Source organism: Nycticebus coucang, chromosome 3 (assembly GCF_027406575.1).
Source record: "Nycticebus coucang isolate mNycCou1 chromosome 3, mNycCou1.pri, whole genome shotgun sequence".
NCBI lineage: Eukaryota > Metazoa > Chordata > Mammalia > Primates > Lorisidae > Nycticebus > Nycticebus coucang.
The window spans coordinates 124,037,888-124,065,590 of record NC_069782.1 but is presented as its reverse complement, the minus strand read 5'-3'; the positions used below and the strand labels follow the sequence as shown (position 1 = coordinate 124,065,590).

The following is a 27,703-nucleotide window of genomic DNA, read 5'->3' as shown; positions in this document are numbered from 1 at the left end:
GAATCCATAGAGAACTCAAACGTATAAGCAAGAAAAGATCAAGTGATCCCATCGCAGGCTGGGCAAGGGAATTGAAGAGAAACTTCTCTGAAGAAGACATGTGCATGGCCTACAGACATATGAAAAAAATGCTCATCATCCTTAATCATCAGAGAAATGCAAATCAAAACTACTTTGAGATATCATCTAACTCTGGTAAGATTAGCCCATATCACAAACTCCCAAGACCAGAGATGTTGGTGTGGATGTGGAGAAAAGGGAACACTTCTATATTGCTGGTGGGAATGCAAATTAATACATTCCTTCTGGAAAGATGTGTGAAGAACACTTAGAGATCTAAAAATAGATTTGCCATTCAATCCTATAATTCCTCTACTAGGCATATACCCAGAAGACCAAAAATCATATTATAACAAAGATATTTGTACCAGAATGTTTATTGCAGCCCAATTCATAATTGCTAAATCATGGAAAAAGCCCAAGTGCCCATCGATCCATGAATGGATTAATAAATAGTGGTATATGTACACCATGGAATACTATGCAGCCTTAAAGAAAGATGGAGACTTTACCTCTTTCATGTTTACATGGATGGAGCTGGAACATATTCTTCTTAGTAAAGTATCTCAAGAATGGAAGAAAAAGTATCCAATGTACTCAGCCCTACTATGAAACTAATTTATGGCTTTCACATGAAAGCTATAACCCAGTTATAACCCAAGAATAGGGGGAAGGGGGAAATGGAGGGGAGGGAGGGGGGAGGTGGGCAGAGGGAGGGTGCTTGGTGGGATTACACTTGCGGTGCATCTTACAAGGGTATATTTGAAACTTAGTAAATGTAGAATGCAAATGTCTTAACACAATAACTAAGAAAATGTCAGGAAGGCTATGTTAACCATTGTGATGAAAATGTGTCAAACGGTCTATAAAACCAGTGTATGGTGCCCCATGATCGCATTAATGTACACAGCTATGATTTAATAATAAAAAAGTCAATAAATAAACAAATAAAGTATTATAGCTCCAAATTAAAACAACATAAAGTCCATCAAGCTGCCACACATCTGAGTTTTGCACTTCTCTCATCTTGTGTTGGTAGAGGATTAGGGATTTTAAAAGTACTGAAGTCGCATGTAGGAAAAAGAAGTTTACCTTGGGGATCAGATAGTTTCTGAATTTAATGTCATGTGTAATTGCATGAGGGAGGTTGTTGGGGAGAAGGTTAATGTATCTCTGGACCTCGTGCACCATGGCATCTGTGTAGGGCATGCGGCTCCTGTCCTGCATGCAGGGACTCCGGTATCTGCCAACCACATGGTTGATTTCTTCTTGGACTTTAGCTGATAAGACACAAGTAAGAGGTGATGGAAAAGGAGAAAAATGGCACATTTGTCATAGGAATCAGGGGTCATTATAAACTTAAATCATAGAGGTAGAATTACCTATAGACTCAGAGACTTATTATAATACTAATGCATATTACTGTACTATAAGCTAGGCATTAAGCTAAATCCTTACGTATGTATGTGTATTGACATATATAATACATACTACCAAAAAATGATGAAATGTTTGATTATATAAAGTACAAATGTAACCATCATGAAATTACTGCCTTGCAAGTATAAGAAGGGAAATCAAATATTAATTTCATATCAAAATATGAGGTTTCAAAAATTAAAATGTACTAAATGACTTATATGTAGTTATTTGTCTATGTGTGTGTGTCTGTACCATGTGCAATTATACTCTCTTCAACCTCCCACTTCTGAAATGTGGCCACTTTGGATATTCCACAGCTTTTTTTGAAAAATATATTCATTTTTCTAAATAAAGATTGTCTCAATCTTATCCATTTGTGGATAATATTTAATGATTTCTCACTACGGGAGATGAAAACCTTAATCTCTATCTCCACCTTATATTTGGACATACTCTCAAGTAGACACACAAAAACACACTTCTCTCACTACACTCATTATCCATAAAATATTTAGACTACAATTTAAAGAATTAATTATATTAATATTCCTTCATTGTCTATGGCATTCTTTTTTTCAGAGTTAAAAAGAGAGATTTTATTAGGAAGAATAAGGAGAAAGTTAGTGCTCTTCTAAAGAGAGTGAAAGAAAGAGAGTGAAAGCGGGTCCCTCTTAGGAAGGATAAAAGTTGAGAGAGACCTGTTTACATCATTCTAACTACATAAATGTTCATCCCTGGTAAGATAGCTATGATTGCCTTCCATTTTTGTTACATTCTTGAACTTACTGGTCTCTCTTTACTTAACTTCATATTTTTTTATTTCCCTAGTTAGAATTATTTTCATATTCTCGAGTAGCTGTTTTAAACCACCAGTAATAATTTCCTACCTATTGGGAACCTCAGACTATCAATCACTTCTCTGTTGGAGGTACCCTGTACTCCATTCTTCCTACTTTAAAGTCACTAATTCTCTTTTGTAAGTTATTGTCATTTCAGTGCAATCTTGACACATAACAAAGCATCTGTTGTAATTATGCAATTCATTAAAGCCAAATTTCTAAAGTATTATAAAAGATATAATTATTGACCCACACCTCAAAAATATTTTTATTTTGTCAAACACCCATTTTATGGAACAGACTTCTGGAAAAATAAGCTTCTTTTAGGTACATCTTTTACCTAAATAGAGACATCTTGCTTATGGAGCTTTTTAAAATAATTTCCTGACTGGAAATTATCTCAGGCAGCCTCATGAAATGTCTAGGTTTTCCAGTTTGATTCCGTAAGGAGAGTTTACACTCCCTATTGCAATATTGGAATATGGAATTTTCATACTTAGGAAAGTTATCTTCAAAAATATACCTGCTTTTCGAAGTTTCTTTTTCATAATAAAGCCAGTATGCAGTCCTAGGCCAATTTAGGTTGCCTGTCTGTTACAAATTACCACCCAGGAAATCCAGACACTGTACCAGAGCTCTATTGATTTTCCTACTGCCATGGTGCCTTCACTTCTCTCATTCAATATCTTCTATTATGCCAAGATGTCCCATTTTAATCACATCATTAAATTTGGACTGATTATCAACCCAGGGATGGATTAAGAAGCTGTGGTGTATGTATACCATGGAATACTCACATTCTTGTTAGTAAAACATCACAATAATGGAGAAGCAAGAATACAATGTACTAAATTCTAATATGAAAACAGTAGATGGCCTAATACATGGTGGGGGATAGGGGAATAAGGGAGCAGGAAGAAGGGAGGAGAGTGGCAGTTAGGGGGTCATGGAGTATTATGCACCTCTTGGGGATGGGACACGATTATACAGGGAATTTACTTAACAAACGCAATCAGTGTAACCTAATTCTTTGTACCCTCAATGAATCCAAAACAACTGAAAAAAATTGGACTGATTATAGCTGGTGGTACAGAATTTTAAATAATGTCACTTTTCTAAGGGAAACAGCATGGAAGACACCAGCCATGTCTTCCCAACATTACTTCTCATCACACTCTGCTCATATTAGTGCTCATACCTGTGACTTCTGGATGCTTCAGCAGGAGCAGGAGAGCATATCTCAGGGTTATACTTGTTGTCTCTATCCCAGCTCCAAAAAGGTCAAGTGCAGAAACTACTAAGTTTTCGAAAGTAAACTCTGACTGTTGATTGTGCTTTTCCTAGGAATAATTGGATGCAATCATCTTACAAATTCACATGTCAACATATTTAATTACAGTGAATCCATAATAACTCATGTTGTTGCAACATTACCCAATAAAGAGAGAAGAAAGTATAATATTAGGAAAAACTACTGTATGGTGTACCACAGGCTGTGGATTGGCTGATCCAAACTTCACTTACACTTATACCACACTTATCTCAAAATTTCATTCATCAAAATCTGCAGTTAGCTAGTCAGGCAGCACAGTTTTGCCAAATTTATCTATTCAGCCACTAAAAGAGAATGCATTCCACTTCCTTCCAGGTCAATACAAAAGATGTAAAGTCTTTTTCCCTTAGAAAAAGACATACAGACAGCCGCAAAGATTCCAACCGCAGAAGTTGTCTGAGCCCTTTGGTTGGAGGTCGTGTGGCCAGCTCCCAGACTCTGTGACTTTACAGAGTTGAGAAATGAATTTAAAGCATTGCTCCTAACAACTAAAAATGGTACAACCAAGAATTCTCCGCATCAGCCCAAAGGAATATCCTTGCAATTCAACTTTCAAGTGCTGGGTAATCAGAGCCTCCCATCCAGAAGGAGAGTTAAAGGACAGAAATTTAGCAAGTAAACTGGTGGATTTGAGCTGTACTAAGAGAGAAGGTGGAAGAATCACATCAACCCCGCTGAGGCAAGCTGTGACCAGAAGGATACAAACAAAAGGTACAAAATCCATCACCAAGCAGACGGGAGTCCCCTCCCCCATGAGAACGGCTCAGAGTGCCCCACAAACAAATGGGCAGAGTTCAAAGGTCCTCCCACTACACTCCATGGGAGAGATCCTCTAAAAACTGGACCTTCTCCCCTACTAGGGTGCCACAGCGTTCCCCTGCCAGGCATAAAACTGTATAAAACTGTATATATTCTCTACCTGCAACTCTGAACTCCCAGCACTCCCCTCCACTCTCACTCTGAGGTCTGGAGGCCTGTCCCCCAGGAGTCCAGATTCTTGGGTGATTTCTTGAGGGGTGTGGACAGTGCCTAAACTGCAGCTGGTCAGTGCTGACTCTGGAGCATGGGAGCAAGGAGAGGACGGTCACCTGACAGGGAACCACACCAGAGTAGAAGTTCCCTGAGGCACAGAGCAGCAGCCATCCTTTAGCAAAAATACGGCCAGGCATAAAACTGTATAAAATTGTATACATTCTCTACCTGCAACTCTGAGCTCCCAGCACTCTCCTCCACTCTCACTCTGAGGTCTGGAGGCCTGTCCCCCAGGAGTCCAAACTCTTGGGTGATTTCTCAAGGGGTGTAGACAGAGCCTAAATCGTAACTGGTCAGTGCTGACTCTGGGGCACAGGAGTGAGGAGAGAATGGTCGGCTGAGAGGGAACCACACCAGACCAGTTCCCTGAGGCACAGAGCAGCAGCCGTCTTTTAGCGACAATATGGCTCACTCTCAGATATTCTGAAGCCACCACCCCCCTTTCTCCCTGGGCAACCAGAGGAGGCTGGCAACCACCACAAACAGATCTGGGATGGAAACGCAGGCCCCGTGAGTAAAGGATTTGCCTGAGGTGGTACCGACCTGGGTGGAGCGCAGGGACTAGAAACGCACTCACAGACCCTGAAAGTTACCAGGGTGGGGCTGACCCAGAGGACCTCTTTACTGAGCCTAAGATGCACCTGGCCCTCAGAGGATAGACAGCCTATAGACAAAGGAAGGCAGCAGGATAGAGCTGACAGGTAACCGAATACAAACCAGCAGGAGCAAAGACAGAGCCCGAGGCACAGGCTCTGGGAACTCAAAACAGCTTCTCTTCTGCAGGGGAATTTAGCAGGAACAGAAGCAAAATCCCACAAAATTGTTCTGTTCTGTTCTGTCAGTAACATCAATTGGGGTGGGGCTGGAACAGAGTGAACACCCCCCAGCCTTCATCAAGTGCCCTAGGTTATCAGGTCTCACCTCCTCCTGCTAGATAGAGTCAGAGTGCAGTGGCCTGGCTTAGCAGAAATAGATTTCCTTGTGATTCAGGCAGGTGCAAATACCTGCAGTATCTGTTCACTACAGGCAACTGGGTCAGCCAACTGCAGGGCTATCAGTGACTGGGTGTGACAGAGGTGCAAGGTGGGGAAGGAGGTATCAAACTTCCCAGATTGATCCATAAGCTGGGTGGCTCCTCTTGACCCCACGCAGCACTGGAGCAAGCCATATCAGAGTAGTCACCAGACCCCTGTTATCCAGTTCCCAGAGACCTCTTAAACTCTCCCACCTGAGACAGGTGCTGACTGAGACAATTGATTTGGACCTTTTGAACTGAGCCAATCACCTGAGGACTATTCAGGTGGTGCCCTGGTTGTGTGGTTGTAGGAAGGTTTGATTTTCCTTTTCCAATTCTTCCCTGTGGTGGCCGGGGTGACTTAATTGCTGATATTGCTCCACAGCTGAGACTTCAACCCAGAGTAACTGTTTCACTAGGGTCAAACAGAAACCAGCTGAAAACAAGACAGAACCACTTAGCCCCACCACACCAAACAGGGACCCAGTTTCTCAGGCCATAGCACTGTACCGGTCCTTGACAAAGTTCCAGGGGAAAAATTATAGGGTGTAAAACAATCATGGGGTGGAATTAGTGGAAAAAGTGTGGTAACATGAATAATCAGAATAGATCAAACCCCCAAGGAAAGATATGGCAGATGTAACTGAAGATTCCATTCATAAACAACTGGCCAAGATGTCAGAAATCAAATTCAGAATTTGGATTGCAAACAAGATTAATAAAGTGGAGGAAAATTTGGAATTAGAAATTAGAGCAACAAATCAAAAGTCGGAATTAGAAATTCGAGGAGAAATTCAAAAGTTGTCTGAAGAATTTAACGAATTTAAAGACAAAACCACCAAAGATTTTGATGCACTGAAGCAAGAATTTGCAGCCCACAAAGATCTGAAAAATACGGTAGAATCCCTCAGTAACAGAGTGGAGCAAGCAGAAGAAAGGATTTCTGACATTGAAGACAAAGCCTTTGAACGCTCCCAAACTCTCAAAGAGGAAGAGAAATGGAGAGCAAAAATGGATCATACTCTCAGAGAATTCTTGGATAATTTGAAGAAGGCTACTGTCTGCCTCATTGGAATCCCTGAAACCAATGAAGTGGCCTCACTAGGCACAGAGGCCCTTCTCCATGAATTTATGAAAGGGAATTTTTCAGACATGTCTAGAGATTCTGAAATTCAGATAGCAGACAGTTTCAGAATCCCAGCACGACCCTATCCCAATAAGACATCCCACAGGCATATCATAATTAACTTCACTAAAGTTAATATGAAGGAGAAAATTCTCAAAGCAGCCAGACATAAGAAAGCCATTACCTACAAAGGGAAGAATATTAGAATGACTGCAGATCTCTCTGCTGAAATTTTTCAAGCCAGAAGAGGGTGGTCATCAAATTTAATCTCCTAAAGCAAAATAACTTTCAACCCCAGATCCTGTATCCAGTTAAACTGAGTTTCATTTATGATGGAGAAACTAAATACTTTAATGACATTCATATGTTAAAGAAATTTGCCATAACCAAAACAGCTCTTCAGGATTATCTCAGACCTATCCTCCATAACGACCAACCCAATCCTCTACCACAAAAGTAAACTCACTCAGAAAATTTTGATTAAACTCCAACTTCCACACTGGTGACAGGATTAAAAATGTCCACTCAACTTTCGAAAACTCAATACCCAAAATTTTACCAGACTTATCAATATTCTGCATTAATGTGAATGGCTTAAAATGTCCTCTAAAGAGGCATAGGTTAGCTGACTGGATACAAAAACTCAGGCCAGATATTTGTTGCATGCAAGAGTCACATCTTACCTTAAAAGAGAAATATAGACTCAGGGTGAAAGGATGGTCATTCATATTTCAGGCAAATGGTAATCAGAAAAAAGCAGGTGCTACAATTCTATTTGCAGATACAATAGGCTTTATACCAACAAAAGTAAGGAATGACAAGAATGGTCACTTCATATTTGTTAAGGGTAATACTCAATATGATGAGATTTCAATTATTAATATCTATGCACCCAACCAGAATGCACCTCAATTTATAAGAGAAACTCTAACAGACATGAGCAACTTGATTTCCTCCAGCTTCATAATAGTCGGATATTTCAACACTCCTTTGGCAGGGTTGAATCGATCCTCCAATAAGAAGCTGAGCAAAGAAATCTTAGATTTAAACCTAACCATCCAACATTTGGATTTAGCAGACATCTACAGAACATTTCATCCCAACAAAACTGAATACACATACTTCTCATCAGCCCACAGAACATACTCCAAAATCAATCACATCTTAGGTCACAAGTCTAAACTTAGTAAATTTAAAGGAATATAAATTATTCCTTGCATCTTCTCGGACCACCATGGAATAAAATTTGAGCTGAGTAATAACAGGAATCTGCATACTCATAAAACAACAGGGAAGTTAAATAACCTTATGCTGAATGATAGCTGGGTCAGAGATGAAATTAAGAAGAAAATTGCCAACTTTTTGGACAGAACAACAATGAAGATACAAATTATCAGAACCTCTGGGATACCACAAAGGCAGTCCTAAGAGGGAAATTTATAGTACTGCAAGCCTTCCTCAAGAGAACGGAAAGAGACAAAGTTAACAACTTAATAGGACATTTCAAGCAACTGGAAAAGGAGGAACATTCCAACCCCAAACCCAGTAGAAGAAAAGAAATAACCAAAATTAGAGCAGAATTAAATGAAATTGAAAACAAAAGAATTATACAACAGATCAATCAATCAAAAAGTTGGTTTTTTGAAAAGGTCAATAAAATAGCTAAACCGTTGGCCAACCTAATGAGGAAAAAAAGAGTAAAATCTGTAATCTCATCAATCTGAAATGACAAAGACGAAATAACAACAGACTCCTCAGAAATTCAAAAAATCCTTAATGAATATTGCAAGAAACTTTATTCTCAGAAATATGAAAATCTGAAAAAAAATTGACCAATACTTGGAAGCTCGTCACCTTCCAAGACTTAGCCAGAATCAAGTGGAAATGTTCGACAGACCTATATCAAGTCCTGAAATAGCATCAATCATACAAAACCTTCCTAAAAAGAAAAGTCCGGGACCAGATGGTTTCATGTCAGAGTTCTACCAAACCTTTAAAGTGGAATAAGTACCTATATTACTCAACCTGTTTCAAAAGGCAGAAAAAGAAGGAAGACTACCCATCACGTTCTATAAAGCAAACATCACCCTGATCCCCAAACCATGAAAAGACCCAACAAGAAAAGAAAATTATAGACCAATATCACTAATGAATATGATGCAAAAATATTCAACAAGATCCTAACAAACAGAATCCAGCAACATATCAAACAAATTATACATCATGACCAAATTGGTTTTATCCCAGGGTCTCAAGGGTGGTTCAATATCCATAAATCTATAAGTATAATTCAGCACATAAACAAATTAAAAAACAAAGACCAGATGATTCTCTCAATTGATGCAGAAAAAGCTTTTGATAATATACAGCATCCCTTCATGATCAGAACACTTTAGAAAATTGGTATAGAAGGCACATTTCTTAAACTGATAGAGGCCATCTACAGGAAACCCACAGCCAATATCATATTCAATGGAGTTAAATTGAAATCATTTCCACTCAGATCAGAAACCAGACAGGGCTGACCATTGTCTCCACTGCTCTTTAACATTGTAATGGAAGTTTTAGCCACTGAAATTAGGGAAGAAAAGGCAATCAAGGGTGTCCATATAGGGTCAAAAGAGATCAAACTTTCACTCTTCGCAGATGATATGATTGTATATCTGGAAAACAACAGGGATTCTACTACAAAACTCTTAGACGTGATCAAGGAACACAGCAGCATCTCAGGTTACAAAATCAACATTCATAAATCACAACCTTTGTATATGCCAACAATAGTCAAGTTGAAAAGGACTCTATTCCATTCACAGTAGTGCCAAAGAAGATGAAATATTGGGGAGTTTATCTAACAAAGGACGTGAAAGATTTCTATAAAGAAAACTATGAAACTCTAAGAAAATAAATAGCTGAAACTGTTAACAAATGGAAAAACATACCATGCTCATGGCTGGGAAGAATTAACATTGTTAAAATGTCTATACTACCCAAAGCAATATACAATTTTAACGCAATGCCTATTAAAGTTCTACTGTCATACTTTAAAGATCTTGAAAAAACAATATTTCGTTTTATGTGAAATGAGAAAAAAACCTTGAATAGCCAAGACATTACTTAGAAATAGAAACAAAGCAGGAGGAATCACGCTACCAGACCTCAGACTATACTACAAATCGATAGTGATCAAAACAGCATGGTACTGGCACAAAACAGAGAAATAGATGTATGGAACAGAATAGAGAACCAAAAGATGAATAGAGCTACTTACCGTTATTTAATCTTTGACAAGCCAATTAAAAACTTTCAGTGGGGAAAAGATTTCGTATTTAACAAATGGTGCTGGGTGAACTGGCTGGCAACCTGCAGAAGACTGAAACTGGACCCACACCTTTCATCATTAACTAAGATAGACTCTCAATGGATTAAAGATTTAAGCTTAAGACATGAAACTATAAAAATACTAAAAGAGAGGGCAGGGAAAACCCTTGAAGTAATCGGTCTGCGTGAGTATTTTATGCGGAGGACCCCCCTGGGCAATTGAAGCAGCTTCAAAAATACAGTACTAGGACTTGATCAAACTAAAAAGCTTCTGGACAGCCAAGAACACAGCAAGTAACAAGCAAACAGCCCTCTGAATGGGAGAAGATATTTGCAGGTTATGTCTTCAACAAAGGTTTAATAACCAGAATCCACAGAGAATGCAAACGTATAAGCAAGCACAGAACAAGTGATCCCATTACAGGCTGGGCAAGGGACTTTAAGAGAAACTTCTCTGAAGAAGACATGTGCATGGCCTACAAACATTTGAGAAAATGCTCATCATCTTTAATCATCAGAGAAATGCAAATCAAAACTACTTTGAGATATCATCTAACTCCTGTAAGATTAGCCTATATCACAAAATCCTAAGACCAGAGATGTTGGCATGGATGTGGAGAAAAGGGAACACTTTTACTCTGCTGGTGGCAATGCAAATTAATACATTACTTTTGGAAAGATGTTTGGAGAACACTCAGAGATCTAAAAATAGATCTCACAGAGAATCCAGTGAGAGTCCTGCCATTCAATCCTATAATTCCTGTACTACGCATATACCCAGAAGACCAAAAATCACATCACAACAAATAAATTTGTACCAGAATGTTTATTGCAGCCCTATTCATAATTGCTAAGTCATGGAAAAAGCCCAAGTGCCCATTGATCCACGAATGGATTAATAAATTGTGGTATATGTACACCATGGAATATTATGCAGCCTTAAAGAAAGATGGAGACTTTACCTCTTTCATGTTTTCATGGATGGAGCTGGAACATATTCTTCTTAGTAAAGTATCTCAAGAATGGAAGAAAAAGTATCCAATGTACTCAGCCCTACTATGAAACTAATTTATGGCTTTCACATGAAAGCTATAACCCAGATACAACCTAAGAATAGGGGGAAGGGGGAAAGGGAGGGGAGGTAGGGGAGAGGTGGGCAGAGGGAGGGGGATTGGTGAGATCACACCTGTGGTGCATCTTACAAGGTTATATGTGAAACTTAGTAAATGTGGAATGTAAATGTCTTGGCACAATAACTAAGAAAATGCCAGGAAGGCTATGTTAACCAGTGTGATGAAAATGTGTCAGACTGTCTATGAAACCACTGTATGGTGCCCCATGATGACATTAATGTACACAGCTATGATTTAATAATAAAAAAAAGAACATCTTCACAAAAATATCAACAAAGAAATAGATTTGAAACACACTAGTTATTAACTACACCTAACAGCCATACAAGAACCTTTCATATAACAGCAGAATATACATGCTTCCCTAATTCACATAAAACTTCCCCCCCAAAAGAACCCCAATATGTTTGATTATAAATAATTCTCAATGAATTTACAAATATAAAAATCATATATAATATCTTCTCTGACCACAATGGTATGAATTTAGAAATCAATAACAGAGGGGAAAGCAGACGATAAAGAATACTTTTGAACAACCAATTAAGGAAGAAATTAATAGTGAAAATTGAAATATATTAAGAGGTAAATAAAATTAAAAACATAATATATCAAAGTAATTAAATGCAGCAAAGCCAGATATTTCAAAATATCATCAAAATTGACAAAATATTAGCCAAAATGTCTACATAAAAATACAAAGGACATAAATAACTAAATTCAGAAATAAAAGAAGAAGCTTACTTCTGATTTTACTGAATAAAACAGATTATAAAAGAATCGTATAAAAAATTATACACCAACAAATTACACAATCTAGACAAAGGGAAAATATCCTGGAAACACACAAATTACCAAAACTGACTCAAAGTGAAGTAGAAGTATGGACATATATACAATAAAGACATTAAGTTAGCCAGCAAAAACTTTCAAAAATGAAAGATCCAAGACAAGATGATTTCACTGCTATAATCTACCTAATAAATTTAAAAGAATTAAAACCAGTATGACTTAACTTGCCCAAATTTAGAAAAATAAAAGGGTGGAATCGTTAATGCACTCTATGAAGCCAGTATTACCCTAAGACCAAAGCCAGACAAAGATACCACAACAAAACACCAATATCTCTTGTGAATATAGATACAAAAATTTACAACAAAATACTGGTAAACTAAATCTAACAGCCCATTAAAAATATTACACACACACACATATTAGCTAACTTAAAAATGAGGTCCACTTTACTAAACCTAAGACGTACCTGGCCCTCAGGGGATCGTCAGCCTATAGACAATACAAGAGCAAAGACAAGCTGATTTGGAACTCAATTCATCTTCTCTTCCGCAGGGGAACCGCAGAGTTGTTCTGTCCTGTTCTGTCAGTAACATTAATCAGGGGTGAGACTGGACCTGAGTGAAAACGCCCCAACCTTCATCAAGCGCCCGAGGTGGTCAGACCTCACCATCTCCTACTAGAGAGAGGCAGAGTGCAGTGGCCTGGCAGACTTCCTTGTGATTCAGGCAGGTGCAAACTCCTGGAGTACCAATTCACTACAGGCAACTGGGTCAGCCAACTGCAGGGCTATCAGTGACTGGGTGTGACAGCAGTGCAAGGTGGGGAAGGAGGCATCAACCTTCCCAGACTGATCTATTGGCTGGTTGGCTCCTCCTGACTCCACACAGCACTGGAGCAAGCCACACCAGAGTAGTCACCAGACCCCTGTGATCCAGTTCTAAGAGACCTCTTAAACCCTCACCCAAGACAGGTGTGGACTGAGACAATTGATTCGGACTTTTGGAACTGAACCAATTGCCTGAGACAAATCAGGTGGTGTCCTGGGTGCATCATGGTAGGAAGGTTTGATTTTTCTTTTCCAATTGTTTGCCGGTGGGGGGGAGGGTGACTTAATTGCTGATATTACTCCACAGCTGAGACTTCAATCCAGAGTAACTGTTTCACTAGGGTGGAACAGAAACCAGCTGAAAACAAGACAGAACAAATTAGCCCCACCACACCAGACAGGGCCCCAGTTTCTCAGTCCACAACACTGTATGGGCCCTCTACAAAGCCTCAGGGGAAAAAAGTCAGAGGGAGTAAAACAACAATGGGGCGGAATCAGCAGAAAAACTCTGGTAACATGAATAACCAGAACAGATCAACCCCCCCCCCAAGGAAAGATATGGCAGATGCAATGGAAGATCCCATTCACAAACAACTGGCTGAGATGTCAGAAATCAAATTCAGAATTTGGATGGCAAACAAGATTAAGAAAATGGAATTAGGAATTCATGGAGAAATTCAAAAGCTGTCTCAAGAATTTAATGAATTTAAAGACAAAACCACCAAAGACTTAGACACACTGAAGCAAGAATTTGCAGCCCTCAAAGATATGAAAAATACAGTAGAATCCCTTAGCAACAGAATGGACCAAGCAGAAGAAAGGATCTCCGACATCGAAGATAAAGCCTTTGAACGCTCCCAAACTCTCAAAGAGGAAGAAAAATGGAGAGCAAAAATAGATCACTCTCTCAGAGAGCTCTGGGATAACTTGAAGAAGGCAAATATCTGACTCATAGGAATTCCTTAAACAGATGAAGTGGCCTCACTGGGCGCAGAGGCCCTTCTGCATGAAATTATGAAAGAGAATTTTCCAGACATGCCTAGAGAACCGGAAATTCAGATAGCAGATAGCTTCAGAACCCCAGCACGACTCAACCCCAATAAGACATCCCCCAGGCAAATCATAATTAACTTCACTAAAGTTAATACGAAGGAGAAAATCCTCAAAGCTGTCAGGAGAAAGAAAACCATTACCTTCAAAGGGAAGAACATTAGAATGACTGCAGATCTCTCTGCTGAAACTTTTCAAGCCAGAAGAGGGTGGTCACCGACTTTTAATCTCCTAAAGCAAAATAACTTTCAACCCCAGATCTTGTATCCAGCTAAACTGAGTTTCATTTATGATGGAGAAATTAAATACTTTAATGACATTCATATGTTGAAGAAATTTGCCATACCCAAACCAGCTCTTCAGGATATTCTCAGACCTATCCTCCATAATGACCAACCCAATCCTATACCACAAAAGTAAACTCACTCAGAAACTTCGGATCAAACTCCAATTTGCAAACTGGCAAAAGGATTAAAAATGCCCACTGGACTTTTGAAAAACTCGATACCCAAAACTTCACCAGACTTATCAATATTCTCCATTAATGTGAATGGCTTAAACTGTCCTCTGAAGAGGCATAGATTAGCTGACTGGATACAAAAACTCAGGCCAGATATCTGTTGCATACAAGAGTCACATCTTAACTTAAAAGACAAATACAGACTCAGGGTGAAAGGATGGTCATCCATATTTCAGGCAAATGGTAATCAGAAAAAAGCAGGTGTTGCAATTTTATTTACAGATACAATAGGCTTTAAACCAGCAAAAGTAAGGAATGACAAGAATGGTCACTTCATATTTGTTAAGGGTAATACTCAATATGATGAGATCTCAATTATTAATATCTATGCACCCAACCAGAATGCACCTCAATTTATAAGAGAAACTCTAACAGACATGAGCAACTTGATTTCCTCCAGCTCCATAATAGTCGGATATTTCAACACTCCTTTGGCAGTGTTGGATCGATCCTCCAACAAGAAGCTGAGCAAAGAAATCTTAGATTTAAACCTAACCATCCAACATTTGGATTTAGCAGACATCTACAGAACATTTCATCCCAACAAAACTGAATACACATACTTCTCATCAGCCCATGGAACGTACTCCAAAATCGATCACATCTTAGGTCACAAGTCTAACCTCAGTAAATTTAATGGAATAGAAATTATTCCATGCATCTTCTCGGACGACCATGGAATAAAACTTGAGCTGAGTAGCAACAGGAATCTGCATACTCATACAAAAACATGGAAGTTAAATAACCTTATGCTCAATGATAGCTGGGTCAGAGATGAGATTAAGAAAGAAATCACCAACTTTTTGGAACAAAACAACAATGAAGAGATGAACTATCAGAACCTCTGGGACACCGCAAAGGCAGTTCTAAGAGGGAAATTTATAGCACTGAAGCCTTCCTCAAGAGAACAGAAAGAGAGGAAGTTAACAACTTAATGGGACATCTCGAGCAACTGGAAAAGGAAGAACATTCCAACCCCAAACCCAGTAGAAGAAAAGAAATAACCAAAATTAGAGCAGAATTAAATGAAATTGAAAACAAAAGAATAATACAACAGATCAATAAATCAAAAAGCTGGTTTTTTGAAAAGGTCAATAAAATAGATAAACCTTTGGCCAACCTAATCAGGAAAAAAAAGAGTAAAATCTCTAATCTCATCAATCAGAAACAACAAAGACGAAATAACAACAGACTCCTCAGAAATCCAAAAAATACTTCATGAATATTACAAGAAACTGTATTCTCAGAAATATGAAAATCTGAAGGAAATTGACTGATAGTTGGAAGCTCGTCACCTTCCCAGACTTAGCTAGAATCAAATTGAAATGTTGAACAGGCCCATATCAAGTTCGGAAATAGCATCAACCATACAAAACCTCCCTAAAAAGAAAAGCCCGGGGCCAGATGGTTTCATGTCAGAATTCTACCAAACTTTTAAAGAGGAATTAGTACCTATATTACTCAACCTGTTCCAAAAGGTAGAAAAAGAAGGAAGACTACCTAACACGTTCTATGAAGCAAACATCACCCTGATCCCCAAACCAGGAAAAGACCCAACAAGAAAAGAAAATTATTAGACCAATATCACTAATGAATATAGATGCAAAAATATTCAACAAGATTCTAACAAACAGAATCCAGCAACATATCAAACAAATCATACATCATGACCAAGTCAGTTTTATACCAGGGTCTCAAGGCTGGTTCAATATACGTAAATCTATAAATGTAATCCAGCACATAAACAAATTAAAAAACGAAGACCATATGATTCTCTCAATCGATGCAGAAAAAGCTTTTGATAATATCCAGCATCCCTTCATGATCAGAACACTTAAGAAAATCGGTATAGAAGGCACATTTCTTAAACTGATAGAGACCATCTACAGTAAACCCACAGCCAATATCATATTGAATGGAGTTAAATTGGAATCATTTCCACTCAGATCAGGAACCAGACAAGGCTGCCCATTGTCTCCATTGCTTTTTAACATTGTAATGGAAGTTTTAGCCACCGCAATTAGGGAAGAAAAGGCGATCAAGGGTATCCATATAGGGTCAGAAGAGATCAAACTTTCGCTCTTCGCAGATGATATGATTGTATATCTGGAAAACACTAGGGACTCTACTACAAAACTCTTAGAAGTGATCAAGGAATACAGCAGCGTCTCAGGTTACGAAATCAACATTCATAAATCGGTAGCCTTTATATATACCAACAATAGTCAAGTTGAAAAAACAGTTAAGGACTCTATCCCATTCACAGTAGTGCCAAAGAAGATGAAATATTGGGGAGTTTATCTAACAAAGGATGTGAAAGATCTCTATAAAGAGAACTATGAAACTCTAAGAAAAGAAATAGCTGAAAATATTAAAAAATGGAAAAACATACCATGCTCATGGCTGGGAAGAATCAACATTGTTAAAATGTCCATACTACCCAAAGCAATATATAATTTCAATGCAATCCCTATTAAAGCTCCACTGTCATACTTTAAAGATCTTGAAAAAATAATACTTCCTTTTATATGGAATCAGAAAAAAGCTTGAATAGCCAAGACATTACTCAGAAATAAAAACAAAGCAGGAGGAATTACGCTACCAGACCTCAGACTATACTACAAATCGATAGTGATCAAAACAGCATTGTAATGGCACAAAAACAGAGAAGTAGATGTCTGGAACAGAATAGAGAACCAAGAGATGAACCCAGCTACTTACTGTTATTTAATCTTTGGCAAGCCAATTAAAAACTTTCAGTGGGGAAAAGATTCCCTATTTAACAATGGTGCTGGGTGAACTGGCTGGCAACCTGTAGAAGACTGAAACTGGACCCACACCTTTCACCATTAACTAAGATAGACACTCTGGATCAAAGATTTAAACCTAGGACATGAAACTATAAAGATACTAGAGGAGAGTGCAGGGAAACCCTTGAAGAAATCGGTCTGGGCAAGTATTTTATGAGGAGGACCCTCCGGGCAATTGAAGCAGCTTCAAAAATACACTACTGGGACTTGATCAAACTAAAAAGCTTCTGCACAGCCAAGAACACAGTACATAAAGCAAGCCAACAGCCCTCAGAATGGGAGAAGATATTTGCAGGTGATGTCTCCGACAAAGGTTTAATAACCAGAATCCACAGAGAACTCAAACGCATTAGCAAGAATAGAACAAGTGATCCCATCGCAGGCTGGGCAAGGGATTTGAAGAGAAACTTCTCTGAAGAAGACAGGTGCACGGCCTTCAGACATATGAAAAAATGCTCATCATCTTTAATCATCAGAGAAATGCAAATCAAAACTACTTTGAGATACCATCTAACTCCAGTAAGACTAGCCTATATCACAAAATCCCAAGACCAGAGATGTTGGCGCGGATGTGGAGAAAAGGGAACACTTTTGCACTGCTGGTGGGAATGCAAATTAATACACTCCTTTTGGAAAGAGATATGGAGAACACTTAGAGATCTAAAAATAGATCTGCCATTCAATCCTGTAATCCCTCTACTGGACATATACCCAGAAGACAAAAAATCACATTATAACAAAGACATTTGTACCAGAATGTTTATTGCAGCCCTATTCATAATTGCTAAGTCATGGAAAAAGCCCAAGTGCCCATTGATCCACGAATGGATTAATAAATTGTGGTATATGTACACCATGGAATATTATGCAGCCTTAAAGAAAGATGGAGACTTTACCTGTTTCATGTTTACATGGATGGAGCTGGAACATATTCTTCTTAGTAAAGTATCTCAAGAATGGAAGAAAAAGTACCCAATGTACTCAGCCCTACTATGAAACTGATTTAGGGTTTTCACATGAAAGCTATAACCCAGTTACAACCTAAGAATAGGGGGAAGGGGGAAAGGGAGGGGAGAGAGGGGGGAGGCAGGTAGAGGGAAGGGGATTGGTGGGATTACACCAGCGGTGCATCTTACAAGGGTATATGTGAAAGTTGGTAAACAGTCTGTGAAGCTAGTGAATGATGCCCCATGAATATATCAATGTACAAAGCTATGATTTAATAAAAAAAAAACAATGTTCACATGTCACAATAAAAAAAATGATAAAATAAAAATTTTAAACAAACAAACAAAAAAAAAGAAAATGTGTCAAACTGTTTATAAAACCAATGTATGGTGCCCCATGATCGCATTAACGTACACAGCTATGATTTAATATTAGTTAAAAAAAAAAACAATGAGCATACAACTACATTTTAATGAAAATAACTAAAACAAGAGTACATTAAAGAAATAACAGAAATACCAGAACTCAGGATAGACATATAGAGAGTAGAAATAAACATTAGGGAGAAAAGAAAGAAGGAAAGGAGGGAGGGAGGGAGGGATGGAGGGAAGGAGTAAAGGAAGAAAAAGTAAGAAACACTAGACCTACACAACCTCATCCTGCAACTAGGACCAGCTGGAAATCAGGAGGAACTTCTCCCTAAAATAAAAAGATAACAAAGAGAATCTCTGAAACCCCATCAATACTCTGCATCCTTAGAGTCCCCAACATTGAAAACCACTGCAGTTCTCACAATCATGAAGCCCAGTTGAGGGAGCTTCCTGGAATACACACAGTTGCACCAGCCACAGAAAAGGAGCTAAAACTTCCCTACAGTCTGTGCCCTGCATGGCTATTGAGATACACTATCTTGGAACTGGAAACAAGAGCTGGAGATGGAGATGATCTTGCTCCAGGGTTGAGAGGCCATGGCTCCCTTTCATCTCTAAAGCTAAGCCACTGCCAAACTATACCCACATGGTGGCCTGACATCCCCATGCCAAGCTGAATGCAGCTGTTAACAATCTTTCCCATTAGGACAAGCAGAGGTGGACTCCCTACACCTACCTCTCTCCCCACAAATCTTAGACAGGAGCTGAAATTGTGTACTCCACCCAAGGGAATCATTTTGGAACCTTGTAGGAATTGCTCCAAAAACTACTACCAGTGGATGCTGTGCCCTGCCCTGTAGGTACCTCAAACTGAAGGTACACACAGTCACTCAAGGAAATAGTGCTTTGGTGGAGGCTTTCCATATAAGTCTCCAAGCTGAAGCCTCATCCTGTCCCCAAAAACCATAGCAGAAGATATGCCAGGTGTCTAGGGAAACAGTGCATTTGCCACCAGAGCAGTCACATTCCTGCCCTGCCTCCTGGGAAAAAAATACCTTGCCTGTTCAGAAAAGGCAACACTACCCTGGTACGTAAGTTGAAGAAGCTCCCTATATCCCAGGAAGCAGTGTCTTGACTATGTACAGCAGTCATACACACCACATTTAACCTAAAGTGGTGCCCTGCATCAAAGTAAAATGGTGCCTGACTGCCCAGAAAAGTACATGTCTCCCAACTCCAGCCTGAGCTGAGGCAGTACAATGTCTACTATGAAATCAGTGCCCTGGTAGAGGAGAGCAACTACTTACCCAGGGATGAGCTGACATAGTCACCTGAATCCTTGAGAAACAGGGGAGGGATTCAGTTGAGACATCCAACACTATAGCTCAAACAACTCTCACACCCTGCTTCTCTGGATTTAGACTGGCCTTTAGCATCTGAGCTACTGTAACACTCCTGTCACTGGGGAGAGGATTCATCACTGTGCTGCTCCCTACCCTCCATGGTTTAAAGGACAGCAATGCTCTGCCATCCTAGGGTACTTGCTACTGCTATACACAGAAGCACAGAGTCCGCAATATGGTGGCACTAGAGTTTAGAGTCACTACTACATGGTGCCTCATACCCTGGGTCTAAAATGGTCAGTAAGCCCTATTGGCTCAGGTTGTTCAATTTGCAACCATACATTTGTCCCTTGGTCCAAGCCTCTAGAATACCCCTTTCACCCCAGAGTTAAGCCAGAGCTGTAGTTAAGCCACTACAGCACCCCAGGGTTAGAATCAAAACTATCATGCACCCTGTGAGCACGAACTACTCAAGGGTGCCACAGAGTGGCACAATCTTTGACTCTGTGGGCAATCTACATCCAGTCCTGCTACAGAGAATGAGCCTGTACCCCAAGACCCAGTTGCCACAATATGTTAATGAAGCCCTGAGCCTAAAACCCTAACCCCACAATGAGTTCAAGTACCTGTACCTGGAAGCCAACACCACTGAAGTCCCTGTGAGTAAGGTCAGGATTGACCTCAAGAGGAATTGCCAAAACTAAGTCTTACCCTTTTGGAAAAATGATTAATAGAAGAACCTCAAAACACTTTGACATCAGGGATATTAACAAACTGCACTGCTGCCAACCCAGCCACAAACTTCTATAGCTTGAGCCACTAAGGCATTAAAAGTTATTGGTGATGTTCACTGCAGCTCAAGAGGCTGCACAGAAACTATCCCACTGCACTTAGCCATAAACAGAGTCACCACACCACTCACCACTTGTGCACAAACACTCAACTTCAGGTGACCCTCTTTCTCCATGAAAGCCACTCTAGAAAGTTTGGAAGAGGTGATTGTTCACAAGATGCACAGATATCAATGCAGGGAAACAAGAAATGTGAAAAATCAGGGAAATATGACATCACAAAAAAGAACATAATAACTCTCCTGTAACAGATTCCAATGAAATGTAAATCAATACATTGTCAGAAAAACATTCAAAATAAACTTAAGGAAACAATGAGATAAAAGAAAATAAAAATAAGACAACCCTATATAACCATGAAAACAATTCACAATACATATATGAAATTCAACAAAGGCATAGAAATCATAAAAAAGAATGAAACAAATCTTAGTGCTAAAGAATTCAATGAGTCAAATTAAAACTACTATATGCACTTTTAATGGTGTTTTGTGTTTATTTAGTTTCTATTTTGTTTAGTTCTGCTCTGACATTTATTATTTCTTTTCTTCTAGGTTGATATATTCTTGCTTTTCTAGTTCCTTAGGGTGCATTATTAGGTTGTTTATTTGAAATGGTCCTACTTTTTTGATATAAGTATTTATTACTATAAGCTATCCCCTTAATATTGTTTTGCTATATCCCATAGGTTTTGATATGTTATGTTTTTATATTCATTTTTTTCCAGAAATGTTTTGGTTTCCTTCTTCATTTCTTCCATTCACTCAATGGTTGCTCAGAAACATGTTGTTTAATTTTTGTATATTTGTATAAACTCTAAAGTTGCTCTTTTGATGGTTTTCTAGTTTTATTTCATTATTGTCTGAGAAAAGATTTCATATGATTTCTTATTTTCTTAAATGTCTTGAAACTTGTGGCCTTACATATAATCTATCACAAAGAATATTCCACATACTGGTGAGAAGAATGTGTATTCTGCAGACACTGGTTAAAGTGTTCTGTAGATGTTTGTTAGGTCCATTTGGTCTAAAGTCACAGTTAAAATCCAATGTTTCTTTGTTAATTTTATGTAAAGAAGGTCTGTCTAATGCTGAGAGTGGGGTGTTGAAGTCTCCAACTATTATAGTATTGGAGTCTATTTCTCCCTGTATATCTAATATTTGCTGTCTGTATTTTAATGCTCTGGTTTGGAGTTCATATAACTTAAAATGGTAATATATTGTTGCTAAATTAGTCCCTTCATAATTATATAATGGCCTCCTTTGTCTCATTTTACTCTTAATTGATTTATAATCTGTTTTATCTAACATAAATATGGCTACTCCTACTTGCTTTTAGATTCTGTTTCCATAAAATGTCTTTCTCCATTGCATCGCTTTTAGTCTATAAGCACCTTAACAGGTAAACTGAGTTTCTTGTAGCCAGTATTTAGTTGAGTTATTTTCTAATCCATTCAGCCAGTCTATAACATAAAACCATTGGTACTCAAGGTTATAATGGCATGTAAGAACTAATTCTTGTCATTTTGTTGTTTTCTGATTGTTTTGTATATTCTTTGTTCCACTCTTTACCTCTAGTTTATCATTGTCATTTGGTGGTTTTCTATAGTGGTAATATTTAAATACTTCATTCCATTCCTCATTTATGTACCTGCTTTACCAATGATTTTTTCACATTAATAATTTTCAAAATGATAGATACCATCCATTGACTTCCATGAGTAGGACTCCCATAAGAAATTTTATAGTGCTATTCTAATGAAGATTAATTCTCTTAGCTATTGTTTGTCTCAGAAAGATTTGATTTCGCCTTCGTTTATGAAGGCTAATTTACTGGGTATATTATTATTGGCTGATATTGTGACTTCACCTTCATTTATGAAGGCTAATTTACTGGGTATATTATTATTGGCTGATATTGTTTTCCTTTCAACACTTTGAAAATGCCACTCTATTCTTTCTTGGCTTGTTAGGTGCCTGCTGATAAATGCACTTTTTGCCTGTTTATTGTCTTTTTTTGTCTGTTTATTTGTCTTTTTGTCTGATTGACTAGTCATTAATCTTACTCTTGCTGTTGTTAAAATGCTCTTATTGCCCATAACTATTGAGAATTTGGCTGAAATGTGCCCTAGAGACATTCTTCAGCTTTAAGGTTCTCTGAGCTTCCTATAACTGGATGTCTCAATCAATTATTAAACTTAAAAAGTTTTCAGCTATCATCTCATTACATAGCTTTGGGTTCCCTTACCATCTAGAACACAAACTATTCAAATATGTGGCTGCTTTATGATGTCTGTATGGACATAGTTCTTATTCTTTCTTTTTTATTCATGTGTCTTGTGTTTTCTGTCTGGGTTATTTAAAAAACTTGAGTTCAAGTTTGAACTTTTTTCTTCAGAAGACAAATGTATTAGAAGAGCATTAGAAGAGTGAGGTAAATTAGCTAACCAGAGACATTAGTCCTCAGATCATCCCAGAATAACTTTTTTGTTTCATGTGAAAAAACATAGCCAGGTGGAATACTGATGGGAAAGGGACAGAACTACTGAACATCCTACAGGAAGAAGTTGCAGAGCAGAACAAAAAGGAGAAAGATTTTGTTTTAGTCATTCCCCAGGAAATTTGTACTCCCACAATAAGGGTAAATCAGAGGATACATGTTTACTCTTCTCACACCTGTAGCAGATTGCTGGCTCCTGAACTGGTAAGAACCTCCTGTCTCATGAGTCCAAACAATGCTTCCATTGTTGAACTGTGAACTGACTGAATACCAGGCTGCCAAACTAGCAGCCTGGTTGCTTCCCCCCACTATAAACCTGAGCCAAGATGGCAAAGCATGCTAGTGCATCCACTATGAGCCTCTATCCTATACAGGAGTCCCATTGTCACTAGCACACAAACAATTGTTGGCCAGCATACCCCTCTGACTGTGACGGTCACAAAGGTCATGGGTAAGCACAGGTGAGCTGCAGAATTCCCAGAGTTCTGCCTCTTAGGATGGGCTGTCCCTACTAGATGAGAAAGTGCCATGAGCCACATGACTTTGGTAGACAAATGAAAGTGGAAGACATGCTCTCCTTCACCTGGGAACCCATGGCTTCTGGAATACAATTCTCCTCACCCGCCTCAATGGAGATGTGGGTGCAGAGTGGAGTCCATATGTTCTATAACAGATTACCTGCTCCATTTTGATTAGAAAGCAATCAATAAAGTCCCGAGGGTTGTTAACATCCAATGATTCTTGGTGTTCCTTTACTTTCTCCAAAATATAACTTTTCAGAAAAGCAACATTTTTAAGAAATTTGTTATGACTCCCTGGGAAATGATCAATAACAGCAGGAAAATTATTGCAGATCTGAAAGACAAACAATAATTTATTAAATAAAAAATACTAATTGAAGACATACACCATAATTCAAGCCTGATTTGAAATTACAGTTATTAAAATGAACATATGCTGTCCATCTTGAGGGAGAAGTCTTTCTTACAGGATAGTAATTCTCTTCATATAGAAATATTTGTGAGAGAAAACTGTGACCTGAAATTCAAACATGATAATCATTTCCTAGATTTATACATATTATTTATAATGTAAAAGCACCTTTATAGTCTCTCATTTTTATACCAATTATTCCCCACAACCTTGAAATGTAAGATAGAATGAATTACTACAATTGATATTTTATTAATGACAACACATTCTAAGTGAGTTTGAGAAACTTGATTGAGAGCACAAACTAGTCTCTGCTTTATTTATTTCTATCAAGCAGTCTCAGAAATGGAATCCACATTTTTAGAAGCAGTAGGGGCTCAAAGATACCTTGAAAGCAACTGTACCAGAGGAGTCAAGTAACTTCCCCAAGATCCCACAATTATTTATATAAAGTGTGGAACATGCCAATTCAGCACAGGGTAAAATTGTGATTGTTGTTTCTGGTTCATAAACCATAAAACCAATCATATGGTCACTCCTAACTCAGATACCTTGTAAGCTAGGATGCCTTCTGAGGCATCAAACACCACTATGGAGTGTTGCCTAGTAGTTTGCTGACAGATTATTTCTATGGTCTCAAATACTCTCTTTCCTTGGGGAAATATGATCTTCTCAAATTAGGATATTTCTGTCAGACAATGTGACAAACAAATCTCTAAGTCTTGATTGGGAGGCAAGCCTTTTGGGTAACAAAAGCATTTCAGAAGGGCCCAGTAATCTAGGCATTTTGTTTGGACAGTTACCGAAGTACTTTACAGAAACAGAACTTTGGGTTCAGTGAAAAAAATCACTATACCAGGAGCTCATGGGCTTGAAAGCCAGTGCTATATTTGTGCAGTCATTTTCCATGTGTAATATAAAGGGTCAAGGGATCTTTCCAAGATGTTCACCCCATGACGTTCTGGATACGACAGCAGAATTCAAACATGCACTTCATAGCTAGGTCCATATGGAATTTTGGACTTGAGAGAGGAAAGAGCATACGTGGTTTCTCAGAAGGAAAGGATCATGATCCCACCTGTACCCAAGGAGAGCTCAGAATTCTGATGTTTTCATTCAATTTTTCCATCAAGTTAAGGAAATTCTGATCTCTGTAATCAAAACGATTCTGGAAAATAATGGAACAGATCACATTGCCGGGTGCACAGCTGAGCATAAAAGTAGGATCACAAGTTGAGGCTAAAAAATAGAAATAATTTTAAAATACATTAAAATATAACTAAAAATAATTTGTCTTTATTGACAGATAAAGGTAATTTTAGAATTACAAAGACTATCTTACATGGAAATTTCTTTAACAGCAGAAAAGAATTGCATGCATAAAATCAATGCATTTCTTTGACCTTAAACCTGAAGTGACCATTACAAACTAGCTGGTTAAATAATGGTTTTGCAAATACTCAATTCACACCCACTGCCTTTCTTCATACCCTTTAACCTAAGGTGTCTGTTAATTTAGTAAGATAGAAAATACATTATTTAAAAATCCTAATAATTCAAGTTTTCAGAGCAGAATTATCTGTCTTCAAACGTTGTAGACAATAAAGCACTGAGATGGAAAGGGAGAGAATAGGCAGGGACCTGGAAACTTTTGAGGCATAACACATAGCTGAAGGAATCATGTGTTGAACCTATAGAGAGGAATTAGACAGCATGAAATCACAGATGAACTCGTGTATTTACAGGAAGAAATTTATAAAGCAGAATGCATCTATGGTATATGAGAAGAAAAACTAATAAAGATGAACAATAAGTATAAAACAGATTTGTTTGACACAAAATAAAAAAGATGATAATATTTTATTTGAAATGTATATAATAGGAAAAAAATATAAAGGGAAGTAATCTCATAAATACAATTTTTTCTTACTTTTTTTCTTTTTTTTTTTTTTTTTTTAACAGAGTGTCACTTTTTCTCTCTGGGTAGAGTGCCATGACAACACAGCTCACAGCAACCTCAACTCTTGGGCTCAAGTGATTCTCTTGCCTCATCTTCCCAAGTTGCAGGGACTACAGGAGCCTACCACAACGCTGCACTATTTTTAGAGACAGGATCTCCCTCTGGTTTGAACTGGTATCAAACTCCTGAGCTCAAGCAATCCACCTACCTTGGCCTCCCAGAGGGCTAGGATTACAGAAGTGAGCCACTGTGCCCAGCCTCTAATATGATGTTTTAGAAAAACAAATTTTCTTCTTAAGAAATAAGTGTTCATCATCTCCAATCATCTTTAAAACTTAATTTATGTGAGCAAAGCTGTTATTTTATAGATTCTAAGATATTGTTCCATGTAGCCATGAACAGTACAGTATGTTTAAAATTTTTTTTTAATCTGATCATCAGTTAGGCCAAGTCTATTATTTTACAGATAAGGCAATTAAATTATAGGAAAGGTTTCCTTTTTTGCTAAGGGATCTCCAAGATGAAATTTTTGTAATCAAGAGACCAACACACTTTGTATATAAAGAGCTCCTAAATTCACATCTATAGTTGCTAAATAAGAGTGATTTGAATCACAAGTGTTCTGAATTAATGGTGGGACACTGAAAAACAGGAAACCTGCTGAGTTATGCCAGCCTCCTCTAAACATTACAGGGCTCCAGGCTTTTAGAAAAAGTTTCATTTTAGCCTAGAAGGTGGAGGGTAATTTGAGAAGCCTTGGGAATTTTGTCCCTGTCATTCACAAATAAAATGTAATTTTCAGTTTTTCATTCCACTGTATTTGGAAGAGAGGGTTTTTAAAAGGTAATTTTAGATGGCTTGGCACCTGTAGCTCAAGCGGCTAAGGCACCAGCCACATACACCGGAGCCGGAGGGCTCAAATTCAGCCCTGGCCTATCAAACAACAATGACAACTACAACCAAAAAATAGCCAGGCATTGTGGCAGGTGCCTATAGTCCCAGCTACTTGGGAGGCTGAGGCAAGAGAATTGCTTAAGCCAGGAATTGGAGGTTGCTGTGAGCTGTGATACCAAGGCACTCTACCCAGGGCGACAGCTTGAGGCTCTGTCTCAAAAAAAAGAAAAGTAATTTAGAATTGGAGCTAATAATGTGTTTATCGTGACAAGAATTTCATAAGTTAGTGGAATCGGCACTGGGAGAAAAACAATTACCACAGATTTCTAATTCAAATTTTTTTTTTTTTTTTTTTGTAGAGACAGAGTCTCACTGTACCGCCCTCGGGTAGAGTGCCGTGGCGTCACACGGCTCACAGCAACCTCTAACTCCTGGGCTTACGCGATTCTCTTGCCTCAGCCTCCTGAGCAGCTGGGACTACAGGCGCCCGCCACAACGCCCGGCTATTTTTCTGTTGCAGTTTGGCCGGGGCTGGGTTTGAACCCACCACCTTCGGCATATGGGGCCGGCTCCCTACTCACTGAGCCACAGGCACCGCCCTCTAATTCAAATTTTAATGAAATGG

The 27,703-nt window shown here is 38.4% G+C and overlaps 1 protein-coding gene across 1 annotated transcript in view; it reads right to left on the bottom strand.

Moving 5' to 3' along the window:
• LOC128580646 (cytochrome P450 2C19-like) overlaps positions 1-27,703 on the bottom strand; it is a 55,138-nt gene that overhangs the window by 23,431 nt on the left and 4,004 nt on the right. Inside the window, exons 4-7 of the mRNA XM_053582777.1 lie at positions 25,303-25,463; positions 23,970-24,146; positions 3,520-3,661; positions 1,153-1,340 (exon numbers count right to left, since the gene is read on the bottom strand). Of these exons, the coding sequence (XP_053438752.1) occupies positions 1,153-1,340; positions 3,520-3,661; positions 23,970-24,146; positions 25,303-25,463 (668 nt within the window). The remainder of the gene's footprint in view (positions 1-1,152; positions 1,341-3,519; positions 3,662-23,969; positions 24,147-25,302; positions 25,464-27,703) is intronic.